The sequence below is a fragment of the Castanea sativa genome, chromosome 3 (assembly GCF_040712315.1).
Source record: "Castanea sativa cultivar Marrone di Chiusa Pesio chromosome 3, ASM4071231v1".
Lineage (NCBI taxonomy): Eukaryota > Viridiplantae > Streptophyta > Magnoliopsida > Fagales > Fagaceae > Castanea > Castanea sativa.
Genome location: NC_134015.1, coordinates 39,409,796 through 39,425,529, shown reverse-complemented (window position 1 = coordinate 39,425,529; position 15,734 = coordinate 39,409,796). Strand labels below are relative to the sequence as shown.

The following is a 15,734-nucleotide window of genomic DNA, read 5'->3' as shown; positions in this document are numbered from 1 at the left end:
TAGAAATCTTCGGACGCAGAAATACTCGTCCAAGGCTTTCCTTTAAATAAGGATAAAGCAAGGAAAAATAAGCTAAGGCATACTCGTCCAAGGCTTTCCTTTAAATAAGGATAAAGCAAAGAGAAATAAACTAAGGCATACTCGTCCAAGCATTCCTTGAGACAAGGATAAAGCAAAGAGAAAAAGCTAAGGCATGCTCGTCCAAGATTTCCTTTCATTGAGTATAAAGCAAAAAGAAAAGGGCAAGGCCCACTCGTCTAAGAAAGAAAGTGGGCATTAAGGCATAGCATTCTAAAGACAAGCAGCTAGTCAAGACGAGTAAAACAAATGTTATGAACTCCTTGCTAGAAGACGAGTCATAATGCCTAAAGGACGAGCAAAAGTAATGCAGTCGTCATTATCGGCCTAAGTGGGTCGTCCATAAAAAAAAAAATCGTGTAGACGGTCATTCAACACTTGGAACATTGTTTAAAAGACAATTGCATAAATGATAACAAATGTATAAGCTCGTCCATACAATAGGTATCAGATAAAGAAAATATTCTTTACTCCAAAGAAGGTAGACGACCACCGTCCAAAAACCCTTATAAATTAAGCATTAAAAAGCAATTGTTAATAAACTCGTCCAGAACACTCTAGACGAGGTAATTGTACTTAAATACATTTTAAAAAAAAGAAGAAGCCAAAACAACAATAACACTAGTTAAAAAGATTTTTTCTTCAAGAGGGGGGGGGGGCGTCAATGTTAGGGTCGTCCTGAGCTGGTTTGGTGGAAGCGTCATCCTCGATGTTGACATCGTCTGAGCCTGTGTGAATGAGAGAACTTGTAGCAGCTCCAAGGTTGAGTTTAATGGTGCTAAAGTCAACTCCGGGAAAGTTGTCTATAGCGTCCATCCTAAAATCCTCAAACCCTGCTGCGTAGTTCGTGTCCAGCAGGTCAGTGAACTCTTTGGATGCTTTGAATTCCTCCACTGTCTTGTCCTTAGCTTTCTTAAGAAGAAGACTCAGCTCGTCATTCTTCTTTTGGAGAAGGTCGAGACGGTCGTCCTTCCTGGCAGCGTCGAATTTCAGCTCCCCCACCAAAGCCTTCAACTCCTCAGCCTCGTCCTTGGCCTTGTTCGCCACCTCGGCCCACGTCCTACAGTCGTTCTTGATCTCTTCTATTCTTTTCTCTAGAAGGATCCTCGTCCTGTCCATCTCTGTGGCCTGCCTGGACGGAGCTATGAACTTCGACATTGCCTACATGGAAGAATAGAAAGTTCAAAAGATAGAAATAACCTTGGGTAGCATGGTTAAACCAAGACGAGGCCAAGATGGTCACCTTAAAGAGATCGTGGACGCCAGAGTGCTCGAACTCCTTCAAGGACATGTCATAGCACGCAGCCACGTCTTCGCCTTTCACAGCCTCTTGGAATTATTCCCAAGCCAAATCCTCATTCTCCAACAAATTAGTAGAAATCCTTCGAGGAGGCTGGGACGAATCAGGAGCTGGGGACTTGGACGGAGTGACGCTGACAGGCATGGACGAGTCTATATCAACCACCGGGACGGGCGGTTGGGAAGGAGGATCAGGCCTAGCAGTCTTGGGCCTGGACAACCCAGACTTGGCCTTCTTCCCTCGACGACTGGGTAAGCTAGCCAAGTCCATATGCTTGGACAAGCTTTTTCTCTTATCCCCAGCAGCAGGACGAGCTTCAGGTCTGGCCACTTCCTCGACCACCTCTTTCCCCTTGTTTTCCTTCATAGTTGCCATTCCTAAAAATAAAAACAAATAAATGAATTATAGTAACAAAAAAAAAAAAAATATAATACACATTTTAAAGAATAAAAACACTCACGTCTACGGACGGTTAGTTCGTGCACGAGGGCTTCGACGGACGAGTTAGGACCAAGTCCCTACCTATGTAGACGTTGAAGGGTCACCAACGAGTGAAAATCTCTCTCGGGGTATAGACGAGCCCTGTCGACACGATCACGATGGAATTTACTCAGAGAAGGACACCTAACAGCTGCAAAAAGAAGAGGAAAATTAAGGTTAGACCACTGTTTAAAAATAAAACACAACAAAATCAACAAAAAAAAGGGAGTGAAGGAAAAACACAACATACCTTCTTGATGAAGGTTCCCTAATTCTCCGGTATAAGGAGGGAATGCATCTTTACCAACCTCGATAGGAGACCCCGCCCAGAAACTAGAGAAAGAAAAATTCTGTCTTCCAGTTTCTGTCAGACGAGGGTAAGGACTTAATCAGCTTACAGTCATTGCCCCTGGCTGTAAACTGATAAAAGCCTTGAGATTGGCTTATCTCGGAGGGTTTATAACAATACAAGAACTCATCCACGGTGATAGGACGGTTCCCATCAAACACCTCCCTCCACAAGACTTGCATGGAGACAATAAGTCTCCACGCATTGGGGTTAAACTGACAAACCCCCAAGCCTAGTCTGGTAAGCAACTCCCTCGTAAAGGCATTTAAAGGAAATCTAAGTCCCCCTAACAGGTAGGCTTCGTACACACCTATCCCAAAACGAGGTTGACAACACCACTCCCCTCTGACGGCTAACCTAGGGTTCAGATCATCTGGAATCTGGAACCAACTCCTAAGAGCGTCTAACCTCTTCTCGTCCGTCTTTGAAGGAATATCTATGGCACAACTATATACTGTTTCTTCTTCGTCTAAAGGAGAGGACGATGGGACGCTTGTCGAGGTATCAGCCCCCGAGGCTGTCCTCGTCCTAATACTCTCTTGGAAGGTTTCTACAGGAACTCTAGGAACACCAGATATGTATTCCTCGGTTGTGTGGCCACTACTACTACTGCCATCATTGGAGGTACTATAACTAGAAGAGTCGTGATACCTATCTATGGCTTTGACCACACTGTTGCTAGATGAACATGAGGCCATTGAAAACGTCCTAACACTTAAAAAGGAAAGCTGGAGTAAGGGTAAAGAGATTACCTGGCTCTAGACGAGGGACACTAAGGACGCTGAGGATACTCTTAGACGAAGCAACGGACGAGAGTGTCAAAGCAGAAAATTTGAAAAAGTGAAAGGGGCATGAGAGGGAAACCACTATTTATAGGTAAAAAAGTCTCGGTAATCGCAATGACGGAACTGATCAAAAGGCGACACGTGGCATATGCCTCGAAGAAGTAAACCTACATGACCAACCCCCTATGGGTGTGTGACACGTGGAACGTTTCTTAAAAAAAAGAAAAAAAAAAGAAAAGAAAAGACTCGTCCTAAAGTCTGTCAATACGCTGCATAACCCTTGGACGAAAGGGCAACTGATGAGGGATAAAGACGCTCAGACCGTCCCTGGACTGTCATCGCCTCAGCAGCCGTCCAGGAGTTATCATCAAGACGAAGATAACGCACAAGGCCGTCCTTGGGTGATAGCGAAGCTACATCCCTCGTCCAAAGGATGCGTACAGCCCATCCCGAGAGGACTCGTCCACGTAAAGACTCATGGACGAGGCTTTTACACTTAGAATTATTAAGCACATTTTACCACTCCACAATACACGCATAACTTTCGATGACCGTTGTGTGAGAAAATGCAACTGTCAGGTGGTTATAGGAGTTATCCAAGAACCCCGGACCTCCAGAAATTCAGAAGAGGTTACAATTTCAATAACTGCCCCTAGGACACTATATAAACAACCATTCAGACCAATGGAAGGTACGTTGAACATTTTCCCAAGAAATTGGAACTCAAAAGTTATAGAGAGAAAACAGACTTTACCATCGGAGGGTTCTTGGCCGGCGATCCCGGTCACCTTTGATCGTTTTCCTTTATTTTTCAGGCCATCAAAGAGCGAGTGGTCCTTTCAAATCCGGAGCATCCAGCCTACTGATTTTCCTTGCATCATCATATACAATACTCAAACATTCAAGGAATGTACATGTTTAGGACATATGTGAATCATGTTAAGAACATATGTCATTTGGAATTGGCTTATCCTTTGACAAAATGCACTTTACTTGTAATTAGGTAGATCTAGGATGGTTTAAGTCTTCAAGAAACATGTTATTCAAGTCAAGAGTTAAAGCCATGCAAATCTGTCCAAGAAACAAGTGAAGAAGTGTTGTATTTTATAGCTCGACAGATGGCATCTATCGAGATTTAAAAAGCAGTTTTAGCCCGATGCTCAACAGCTGCTCGATAGATAACCTATCTTTCGAGATTTACGAAAATGAGTTTTTCAGATCTGATTTCACTCATATCCATGTGTATGTGTTTAGGCTTTTTTTTCTCACAACCCTAAACATATATAAGGATTATTTTAAAGGTTGTCTTAGATGATGCAAGTGAATGCAAAGGTTTTATTCAAGCATATTGTGACTGGAGACATATGCCCTAGTTCATTTTTCTCTTGAAAAAGCTGCTGCGTTTGTACGTTGTAGGGTTTTATAACCAAGAAGTTTCTTGATCTTCATCGTGTGGAAGAATTGAAGAACTTTGCAGCCAACATTCTTCTCAAGTTGGTGTGTTAGTCACGTACTTGGATTTATGCATCGATTGGTTAGTTATGTACTGGGAGCCGTACATTGAAAAAGAAAAATTGTCACTACAGAACAAGTCCAATTGGGTATTGGGGTAAGGGCTTAACTGTAAGTTGGCATAAGATACTGAGATTTGTTTACTTCTGACCGTTTATTGTGATAATAGTGGATTCTCGAGAGTGGTGGTCTTAAAATCACTCGGTGGGGTTTTTGCTTTGGAAGTTTTCCCCATTCGTAAACAAATCACCGTGTCAACTTTATTTTCCGTTGCATTTAATTTAGTTGATGATTTGGTTGTGCTACCATGCGTATTGCATGTTAATTAACTTAATTAATTCACTTGAATAATTAATTGGTTAATTTATCACAAGGGGTCAATACATTCTTGGCTTATCATACACAATTCTAAATATTTAATGTACACAATTTTTCAAAGAACGCACTGAATTTGTATATTAAAATGTACACAATTTCTCAAACAATGTAGAAAATTGTTTTATGTAGATTTTTAAAGAATATAAAAAATTATTTATATATAATATACTCATTTGTTGAAAGAAGATACACAATTCTGTATATTCAAACTACACAATTTTTTAATGTGACAACAATTTTCTCCATTAATTACTTAGAGAGTAAGGTCTATACAGTGAATACCCAAATCTTCAAAAAATATTTCAGACTTTCAAGAAAAGTACACAATTATTTGAAGAAAGTACACAATTTTTGTAAGAATGTCAGATTTTTGTATATTCAACATACACAGATTTTCAAACTAAGTACACAATTCTGTATAATCAATGTGAAAATTTTTTCCATGAATGTTACAATTGATGAAACTCAAAGTAAATAATTTTTTTTTATAAAAATGTACACAATTTTATATATTCAATGTACCCAAATTTTCAAGAAATGTGCACAATTTTACATATTCAATGGAAAATTTTTCTAATAATTGGCGCAATTATATTTATATTAAATTTACATAATTTTTTAAAGGATATATAGAATTCTATATATTCAATCTACACAATTTTATTAGAAGTGTCACAATTATATATATTCAATGTACATAGTTTTTCAAATAAGGTACACAATTTTGTATATTAAACGTACACAATTTTTGAAAAAATATGCACAAGTTTGTATATTCAACGTACATTGTTTTTTTTATGTGTGAACATTTTTCCACAAAAATATTTGAGAGTGTATTTCTACAAAAAATTATGTATATTCAACATACACATTATTTAAAAAATGTGCACAAATTCAGTGAAAAAAACAATGTGCACAAATCTATCTAGTCAAGGCACACATTTTTTTAAAAGTGGGTAATTACAGTAAACTCACATATGATTTGACCCGAATTCACATTGCCTACTTATGATTTGAAAAGTGTCACTTTGCCTACCCAAGGGTGTGTTTGTTTAGAGGTGAAATAGAATGGATGGAAAACTTTGGAGAGAAAATGGGAAGGAAAACTTTTTAAGAGTGTGTTTAGTTGGGTGAGGAGAAAGGAAAATAAATAGTGGGGCCCAGGTGTTTTTTCCCCCAGGCTCACCAAAAAGTTTTCTCTCTAAAATGGGGAGAAAACTATAGGAAGAAAATGGAGCTGCTAAGTGAACGAAAATACTCATATACACTTGCACATGGGCTTCATCCGTACGTTGATTGTCTTCACTTTTTTTACTCTTTTTTTTCCCGTCCTCCTAGACGTTGCTTCCTCTTCTTCTTCATTCTTTTTCCATTTTTTTCTTCCTTTTTCTTGGACATTACCTCTTCTTTCCTTTTTTTTTTTTTTTCTTTTTTCTTTTTTCTTTTGATTTACTGGGCAAGCTTTGTCTAGTGTACGTTGCTCATATTTTTTTTTCTTTTGATTTCTTTTGTGTTTTTATTTTTGTTTGGATGTGATTTTTTTTTCTAGACATAATTTTTATTTTTTTAATAAATTTAGGTGATTGATCTTTTTTTGGTTGTTTGTCACTTTTTGGTTTTAATTGGGCATTATTTTTTAACAATGATATATGAGTAAATTTTTACAAACTCACTTTTTTCATCTCTTCACTTTTTCACTCTCAACCAAACAAAAAGTAGGGAAATTGTAATCTTTTCTATCCTCCCACTTTTCTATTCGCTCACCTCTATCCTCCCACTTTTTGCTTCGTTTGTCTTCCATAATCTACCTATATTAAAAACAAGAATAAATATGTATTTTTGTTCTTTTATGTTTCTCTCATTCCAAAACTAAAAACACCTAAAAAACAAGAGAAAAAAGATCTAAAGTTGGGTTTTGTAGAAATTTACAAACTTGGCTTAAGAACTCCAATAAAACACAAACTTTCTTTACGACACACTCAGAAGAAAATAACAAAAAGGGCAAAATTTACTTACTTTTAACTCTATCCATTATTTCATCTTAGACCCAAAACTTTGTCTCTCCATAAAGTCCCGATATCGTAAGAGAAAAATCAATGAGAACCCAAAGTCAATCACTCTCTCTTTCTTCTCTTTATTTTTTTCCTTTGTATTTCTTTTCTTAGCGAAATTCACCTTTAGTACTGAAGGTGTGGACTAAAGGTGTGCTTTACCTTTGAAATTAAAAAATCTATCAAGTGTTCTTGGGATTATTGATAGGCCAAGAATGTATTAACCCCTTGTGATGAATTAACCAATTAATTAGCTAAATAAATTAATTAGGTTCAATTACATGCAATAAGCGTGGCAGCACAAACAAATCACAAATTAACTAAATATGTAGTGGAAATTAAATGACACGGTGATTTGTTTACGAATGGGAAAAACCTACAAGGCAAAAACCCCACTGAGTGATTTTAAGGTTATTACTTCCGAGAATCCACTATTATCAAAACAAGCGGTTACAAGTAAAGGAATCTTAGTACCTTATACCAACCTATAATTGAGCCCTTACCCTAGTACCCAATTGGATTTGTTCTGTAGTGACAATCTCTCATTTTCAATGCACGGCTCCCAATACGTGATTAACCAATAGATGTGCGGATCCCAATACGTGACTTGATCACCAACTTGAGAAGGATGTTGGCTGCAAAGTTCTTCTATTCTTCAACACATGAAGATCATGAAATTGCTTGATCACAAAATCCTACGGTGTACAAACACAGCAGCTTCTTCAAGAACTAAGGCAAACTAGGTTTCCGGTTACACTTATGGAATTATGCTTTTGTGTAATTGTGCTCTTGGTTGTGCAACCTGATACGGCCCTTAAAATAATCCTTATATATGTTTAGGGTTGTGAGAAAAGAAAACCCAAACATATAATCACGGATTGGAAGAAAATCAGTCCAAAAAAACTAAGTTTCATAAACCTCAACAGATACCATAGCTATTAAGCAGCTGTTGAGCCTCAGGCTTAACCAGCTCTTTTAAACCTTGATAGATGGTAGCTGTCGAGCTTTAATGAACAACACTTTCTTTACTTATTTCTTGGACAGACTTGCATGGTTTTAACACTTGAATTTGAAACCTTGTTTCTTGAAATATTAAATACATCCTAAATCTACCAAATTACAAGTAAAGTGCATTTTGTCAAAGGATTAGCCAATACATAAAATATTGACATATGTTCCTAACATCCAATCACATATGTCCTAACAAGTGTGAACCAGCACATATCATTTTACTGTGAAACCCAACAGTAGCATTTTCACTTCACCTTCAAACCTTCAATGATTTAGAGTAAGAGTAACAAAGCACTAAACCTTAGGTGAATTTCGACATTTAAAGTTGATATTTTAAACACTTATTGTGAACTTACAATGAACTTCCACACCTTTAAACATTTATTGTGCACTTGTGGTACACATTTTTCTAAGGATTTTACAATTTTGTAAATTTAACGTATATATTTCTTTAAAGAATGTACATAATTTTTATATATTTAACATACATAATTTTTCAAAAAATGTACACAATTTATATATTCATTATACACAATATTTTGATGTGTGAACATTTTCTGCCAAAATTAATGAGAATATAAGGTCTGTACAACCTTCAAAAATTATACACAATTTTGTATAATCAATGTAAATATTTTTTTAAATAATGTGCACAATTATATTTATTCTATGTACACTTTTTTTCCAAAAAATGTATGCAATTTGGACTCAAATAATGGAGACAATTTTTTATGTGCAATGTGTACATTTTTTCTTTCTATATTTTTAAAGTGCACAATTTTTTTATATGTAGACATTTTTCTTCACAAACTACTTAGAGCGTAACTTTTGTACATTTTATAACCAAACATTCAAAGAATATTCACAAATTTGTATATTCAATTTCAAAACTTTCAAAAAATGAACACAACTTTTCAACAAATGCACCCAATCATATATATTCAACGTACTCAATTTGTTTTTTTAATATTTGAAGTACACTTTTTTTTTCAAATAATATATATAGTTATGTATATTCAATATACAAATTTTTTCTAAAAGTCATACATATCATTGAAAGAAGGTAGGGTCCAAGGTAGGGTAGGGACTCGTGCTCCTTTGAAATAGCTTATGTTTTAGTTTTTTGAAAATATGGTACAAAAAAACAGAAGTAGTGAAATTTTAAAAAGTAAGTGGCTCACAACCCTATTTATCTCATCCCATGTGTATGAAGGATCAGGACCCCTCTTCTTTATGGCTTGTTTGGGTTGAGGGTGAGTAGAATAGAGTGCCATTTTTTGGTTAACTCTACTCTATTCCCCCTCTCATCCCCTCAATCTAAACAAGGCCTTAATAGTTAGAGTTTTTAAGAAGGTAGACTAACCATGCGGTACTTATAATTAAGTTATATCAAACAAAAGAGTCTCAGCTGCGAAGTGCATAGATTTAATCGATGAAAGTTGACCAAGCACAAGATGTATAGTGAAAAACATGGAAAGGAAAAACTAAAAAGTGACAAAGGCACTCTACCACAATTTGATATGTGATTTTAAGTACCTTCTTTGAACCTAGAAGAAATGAAATCATAGTAAAGCTATTTAGCTCTTCCATGCTCTCGCAGTTTTTACCAATAACTATATTGTCCTTAACCTTTCCGTCTGTGCCTCACGTACGTGATTAAATATGGTACACAGATACAGTACAAAAGGGTCCAATGGTACTATTTATCCCTAATGGCTCTTTTATTTTTTCTTCTGATCAGATTTATTAAGAACTACAGAATTTACAAGTATTCATGATTGTCTCTGCAATTTCAAGGCCTTAATTAGGAGGTGTATATTTGCATCTGGCTCAAGATGTGCTCAAAATTATCAGTAGACTTCTCTATCGGATGTGAGTGCATCCCTTCATAAGTTGTCACAACTATTGCTTCATCTTTAGTTAGTCTCTGAACTTGCTTTTTGACATTGCAACCTTGATGTGTACACCGATAGTAGCTTCTGTAGATATTAGAGATGACAGGTTAACAAAATGTAACGTCGCATAATCTTATAAATTATTAAATTAACATGCTTGAATATCATCAATTCTAGGAGGGTAAGTTCAGAGCTTCAAATATATAGGTCAAATGCTAGGTTTTATAACCTTCTATATTATGATATGATGCCCAAAACATCAACATGTAATAATTTTCTCAATTTAACTGGTTTTTAGATGATTATATAGTTTTGCTCAATGCCCACGTCAATGATGTCATCAAGAGTGGCTAGGTAGATATGAGATTCATTGCTTCGAGTTGCTCTTGATAATAAAAAAATCTCTTTTGCCTCTCTCTCATTCAGATTATACATTATATTAGTGGAGTGTACATATGGAATAACTTCCCCATCAGTTGGTTACTTCAAATATAATGAAGCTAGCTAGTAGATATAGGAATTTGTTTATATGAACATTAATTTTCTACATCGATCATGACATCTACTGATGATAGTGGGAATCCAAAACCATTTGTATGCATTACTTTTTTTTCCTCTCTTATTTGTTTATTTGGTCATAATACAAACCCAAAATCTTTAGGTTCATTGTACTATTGTATTGCATTTATTTGTACTGCACTCTTATTATTTATATATTTAGTGTCCGTTTGAAACAACTTATTTAGTTGAAATTGATATTTTTTTTGTTGAAAGTGTAGAAAAAATGTTAAAAAATAAGTTAAATAGTACAGTATGACCCATAAATAGTATCAAAAAGTGTAGTGGAATCCATGAATAGTAGTAAAAATAAATTGAAAGTGAAGATAAGTTGAAAAATTCAGCTCATCCCAAATGCACGCTTATAAAGAAAATCTTATTATACACTTCTTATTCTACCCCTTGTACACACGGCCTATGTGGCAATACCACATACCGTTTGAAATTGTGTTTTTAATACACAAATTCAGTTAAAATTGTGAGATAAAATTTTATTGTTTACTTTAGACATGTAATAGTGTGTGTACGGTGATTGTGTAATAATAAGTGTGTGTACGGTGATTGTGTAATAAGAAGTGAGAAACTATCATTACTCATATAATATTTCATACATAATTTTCGGTGATTATGGACTTGCTCAAATCATTTATGTTTTGAAAATTAGGGTTCTCATTAATACAAGGAGATATAGAGAAAACAAATGGTTTGTTTGGATCAAAGGGGAAGAAGGGGGAGTGGTGGAGAGTAGAGTAGAGTTGGCTAATAATAAGCTAATTTTGTGCTAAATCTACTCCCCTCCCCTCCCCTCCCCTCCCTTTAATCCAAAGGAACCAAAAATGAATAGTCACTCAAAGGGAATTTGAATTGATCCTTACGTTTATGAGGTGAGAAAAAAAAAAACCTCAGTCTTTGAAGGTGAAGAACTACACTAAAGATTACAAAGGGCTTTGAAGCAAGCTGAATTATTACTTAATGTCTAGTAATTAAAGGAATGGATGGGTTAATTAGACGCCGATGAAGGTAGGAAAAGGTTCTACTAAAAAAGTTCTAGCATGTTGTAGATATAACTCACAACATATAGGATATGCATGCCAAATAAATAATAGAAGAGTCATGCTAACGAGTGGCCTTATGATGAATGAAAAAAATTGTCAAAATATTAATTGTTTTTTCTTTTCCCATAAATTTTTTCTTTAAATAAATTATTAACGAATGTCTTGATATAGTGTTTATTACCTATTTTAATGCGCACACACAACTAAAAAAACAGCTGAAATCGTGACTTGAAATTATGATTTCAATAACTTTTTCAAATATATGTTAAAGAGTATGTATTAAGGTGTGTGCAACTATATTTATCTAAAAGATAGAACGGAAAGTGCACAAGGATTGTAATGTTCATGCTAATTTAATTACTTGCTGCCTGGTCTTCTTGTATGGCTTTTTATATGCCTAGGGCCTTTAGCCGTCTCATCCATCACTTCTTGGACCCTCTAAGAGGCTGAAGAAGATGGTCTGGACCTAGCTTTTAGCTTTTGTTGTACCATTGTTTTTGAACAACGATACTTAGGATCTATTTGAATAAAACTTATTGCTGAAAACTGAAAATACTGTAGCAAAATAATTTTTAAATGTGTGAATAGTATTATGGGGCCCATTTTTAATATTTTTTTTTTCTAAAAAAGTGCTTATGAGTCCCATAAACAGTGCGTGAATAGTGCATGAATAGTACTCTGGTCTCTTGCACAGTAATTCCATGTGCATAAACAGTACCCGTTACTGTTTACGCATTGGAGAAAAAAAAAAAAAACTAAAAACGCAGCAGACTTACGCAGCCGTAAAACGTGAATCCAAACACATTCTTATTCAGGGAGAAAAAAAAAAAAAAAAGGAATGCATAGTATATTTTTTATCAAAACAATAAATGCTAAGTAGTAACTTTTTATTTTATTTTTTAAATGAGTAGTATAATAAGTATTCACTATACGATCGTCTCATGCACCACCAAATTATTTTTTTTGAAAGATAATTACATGCTACTAACCCAAGTTCTAACACTTTCCCTCTAAACTCCAAACACTTTGTACATAAAAAAGTGTCAATTCAACTGTAAAACTTTCGGTCATGCACCACCAAATTAGACGGTGGATGGTTTACGATTTAGTAGTATCATTATATTGCATAGATCCACCATCAAATTTACTTGAAGATATACATGAGGAATATGTCAATTCAGCTATAAAGCCTTCTATCATGCACCACCAAATTAGACTTTGAATGGTTTACGGTTTAGTAGTATCATTATATCCCATAGATCCACCATCAAATTTGCTTGAAGATGTATTTTTTCCCTTTTTAAGAATTTTTTTTTCCAAATAATGGACACTTAAAAAAAATTGCAATATATCATTTCATTTATAAACTAGGTTTTAGTTTAGTTTGATCACAATATAATTTTTATTTACTAGATAATAAATATAAAGTGAATTTAGAAAAAAATAGAACTATGTACCTCGGAAATTTGTTGTTCTTCACAGCTTTTTGCCCATATTTCCTCCACCTATACCCATCATCTAGTATATCCACCTGACTCCTAGTTTGAAAGGCATATCTTGGCTTTCTTATTTTCTTCTCTCCCTTTTTCTTCCCTGAGTTCACATCAGTTTCAGACCCCACAATAAAGCTTCTGCTCTGAGGAACATCTATGTTTGAAACTGCAGAAACACCCATCTCTGACATGAGTCCCAAAAACCCATTTGACTTGATGCCTTGGAATTCATTATAAGCATGAGATTCTGCCATGCTTAGTGTCAAGGAAGAAGTTGGTGGTGTTGAAGATGAACTAGAAAAATATGTTGAGTAATTCTCCATCAGATACAGAGAGAGCGAGAGAGAGAAAAAGTAAGGTATGAGGGTATGTATGGATATAGAAATCTAAGAAATGAGATTTTATGACAATGCCTTATTAATAATAATAATAATATTATTATTATTATTATTATTTTTTATCATGTGGCCAGCTACAAAAGGATTTGATAAAAAGGCTCAAACAGTGAGGCGGCGTGATGGCTGGCTTTAGCCTCCAGCATCTTTATCCTAAATCAGTTGTCGTAAACGGCACGTAAACTTTAGTGACATTATAGTGGAAAATAGAAGTTGGAAAAGTATGCCATTTTTTTTTTTTAATTAACCAAGGATTGTACTACCACATCAACAAAGGGTAGAAATTTGTGGAGGGTGGGTTTATGATTAAACTTCGGAAATTAATTGTATTAGCACTTTCTTCCTTTCTTTTTTATTTTTTATTTTTTATAATAAATAATATAATATCACTTTGGTTGCTCAACTTGACCAAACTCAGATTTCGTACCGGAGTACTTTTTCTTTGATGTTTGAATAATTGAATTGTATATGACCCAAAATGAAAAAATAAAAATAAAAAGGAATAATGGTTATAGTTTATCAAGTTTGGATGTGGTGCACATGTATGATTGTACGAGCCACGTTCAGTTTATTTTTAGACATGTTTTTATGGTAGGCTACGGGTCATATAATATTAACTGGTCATGGCGTCTGTCTGAATGTGTGTAGCCATTTCTTCGGTCAAAGCATGTGTTCTCGTATTTCTGTCGCCCAAGGTTATATGTATGCCATTGGAATTTGGTTATATATATATATATATATATATATATATATATATATATATATATATATATATTAGGAAATTGAAGGGACTCTTTTCTTATGGGGAAGATTTTTATTAATGAGCGTATTTTAAGGGATTCTTTATTTGTGGAAATCCTCTTGATTAGGGTTACCCGTAGAATGCAAGATGTTTCCATATATACTTATTCGTGGAGTTCAAGCAAAGCCATACAAGGCCCGTCAAGGGCTTCTTTATCTCGTCAGCCTACACTCGTCAGCTTCCCATCTTGTTCAAGTTCATCAGGTGAAAAACGTCGCCTTGTTTGAAAGTGGACTTATCAAGCTAAAATTGAAGTTGTCAGCCTCGAGGACGTTTGTTGTCCATGCCCTCGAGTGCATAGGTAAGGCTGATGACTTTATAGTGGACGAGTTTGTCACCTTTTTAGAATTATCCTCATCAGTTGCCTCCTACTCCATAGCTCCGTTGGCTCTAGCTGATGGGTTATGGAGTGTGATCTGTAGCTTTTAATATTTTTTGTTTTCTCGGGAAAAAGATAAAGGGGTATTTATGATGGTTCCTCGAGCAGCCATTATTAAATGCTTGAATACGTGGCACAAGCTAGTTGGCCTCGTTTCAGAACAAAGACGTAGCTTCGTCTTCCGTACATTTTTCTTCCTATATATATATCTTACCCCCTCTCGTCATTTCTCTTGTTTCATCGTTGCTGATCCTAAGAGAGAGCTCATCATTTTCATCCACCTTGCTTCCGTCAGCTTATTGTTCTTGTCGCCTTTACTGTCATTAGCTTGCTGAGGTCGTCACCCTTCAAGGAATCGTCTACTAACTACGTAAGTCTCCTTTTCATTTCATTCCGTCTTTTGTTTTTGTTGTCCTAGTTAGTCATTAATTCTTTAGAGAGACCGTCAAATTAGTTAGAATACCTCCGTCGCTTGTAGGTAAATAGATGTCTAGAGAAGCGACGAGTGAGCAGTCATCAGTCTGTGAGGGAGCGGGCTACGACTAAGTTTTCCAGTCAGGTTATGAGCCTGAAAAGGGCTTTTCAGGGTCGTCAGAGAGGGAATCGTCTGCCCATTCTCCTGACGATGAAGTGGAGATTCATGTTGGAGAGAGAGGTGAAGAAGTAGAGGGTGAAAACAATGATGATGAGGGAGGAGAGGTTGAAGAGGAGGCTGGAGAAGATGATGGGGGCAGGGGTGATGGTTATGAGGGAGCTCCTAAGGAAGGAAGCTCTGGTGATGGCCACACTCGTCCCTTTATTCTCCCCAAGATCTAGACAATGAACGATTTCTATCCAACGATGATGACCAAAATATTTAACAGCTTGAGGGACCGTTACCAAATTCCTGACAACATTCCAATCCGTCTACCTGGAAAGTATGAAAAACGCTATTCTGGTAAGACCGCAAATGTCGGTATGTATCATGCCATGTTTGCGGTAGGATTGAGGTTGCCCTTGACAGCACTACATCATCAGTCAGTCAAATTGTGCCAAGTGCTTGGAGGATATTCATTGGGGCCGAAATCATCTGGGGCCGTCTTAGTGGAGGGAACCGTCAGCTTACCTTGGACGAGTTCTTTCGGTGCTACAAACCCCAACACATCTCCTCGTCTAAGGGTATGTACCATTTGGCCGCGAGGCAGAAGACACTTAGGTTGGTGTCAGATATGCC

At 35.9% G+C, this 15,734-nt stretch overlaps 1 protein-coding gene across 1 annotated transcript; it reads right to left on the bottom strand.

Annotated features, from left to right (window-relative positions):
* Positions 1 to 9,348: 9,348 nt before the first annotated feature.
* Positions 9,349 to 13,344, bottom strand: LOC142628185 (putative WRKY transcription factor 75). The gene is made up of 2 exons (XM_075802222.1): positions 12,910 to 13,344; positions 9,349 to 9,923 (listed from the first exon to the last, which is right to left on the bottom strand). The coding sequence occupies exons 1-2, from the start codon at positions 13,266 to 13,268 to the stop codon at positions 9,749 to 9,751; spliced, it is 534 nt and encodes a 177-aa protein (XP_075658337.1). The 5' UTR covers positions 13,269 to 13,344; the 3' UTR covers positions 9,349 to 9,748.
* Positions 13,345 to 15,734: the final 2,390 nt, after the last annotated feature.

Excerpts from the sequence above, each read along its gene's own strand:
- LOC142628185 (XM_075802222.1), bottom strand. The coding sequence starts at position 13,268 with ATGGAGAATTACTCAACATATTTTTCTAGTTCATCTTCAACACCACCA. Across the intron at positions 9,924-12,909 it reads AAGAACAACAAATTTCCGAG|AAGCTACTATCGGTGTACAC; the intron begins GTACATAGTTCT and ends TAATATCTACAG.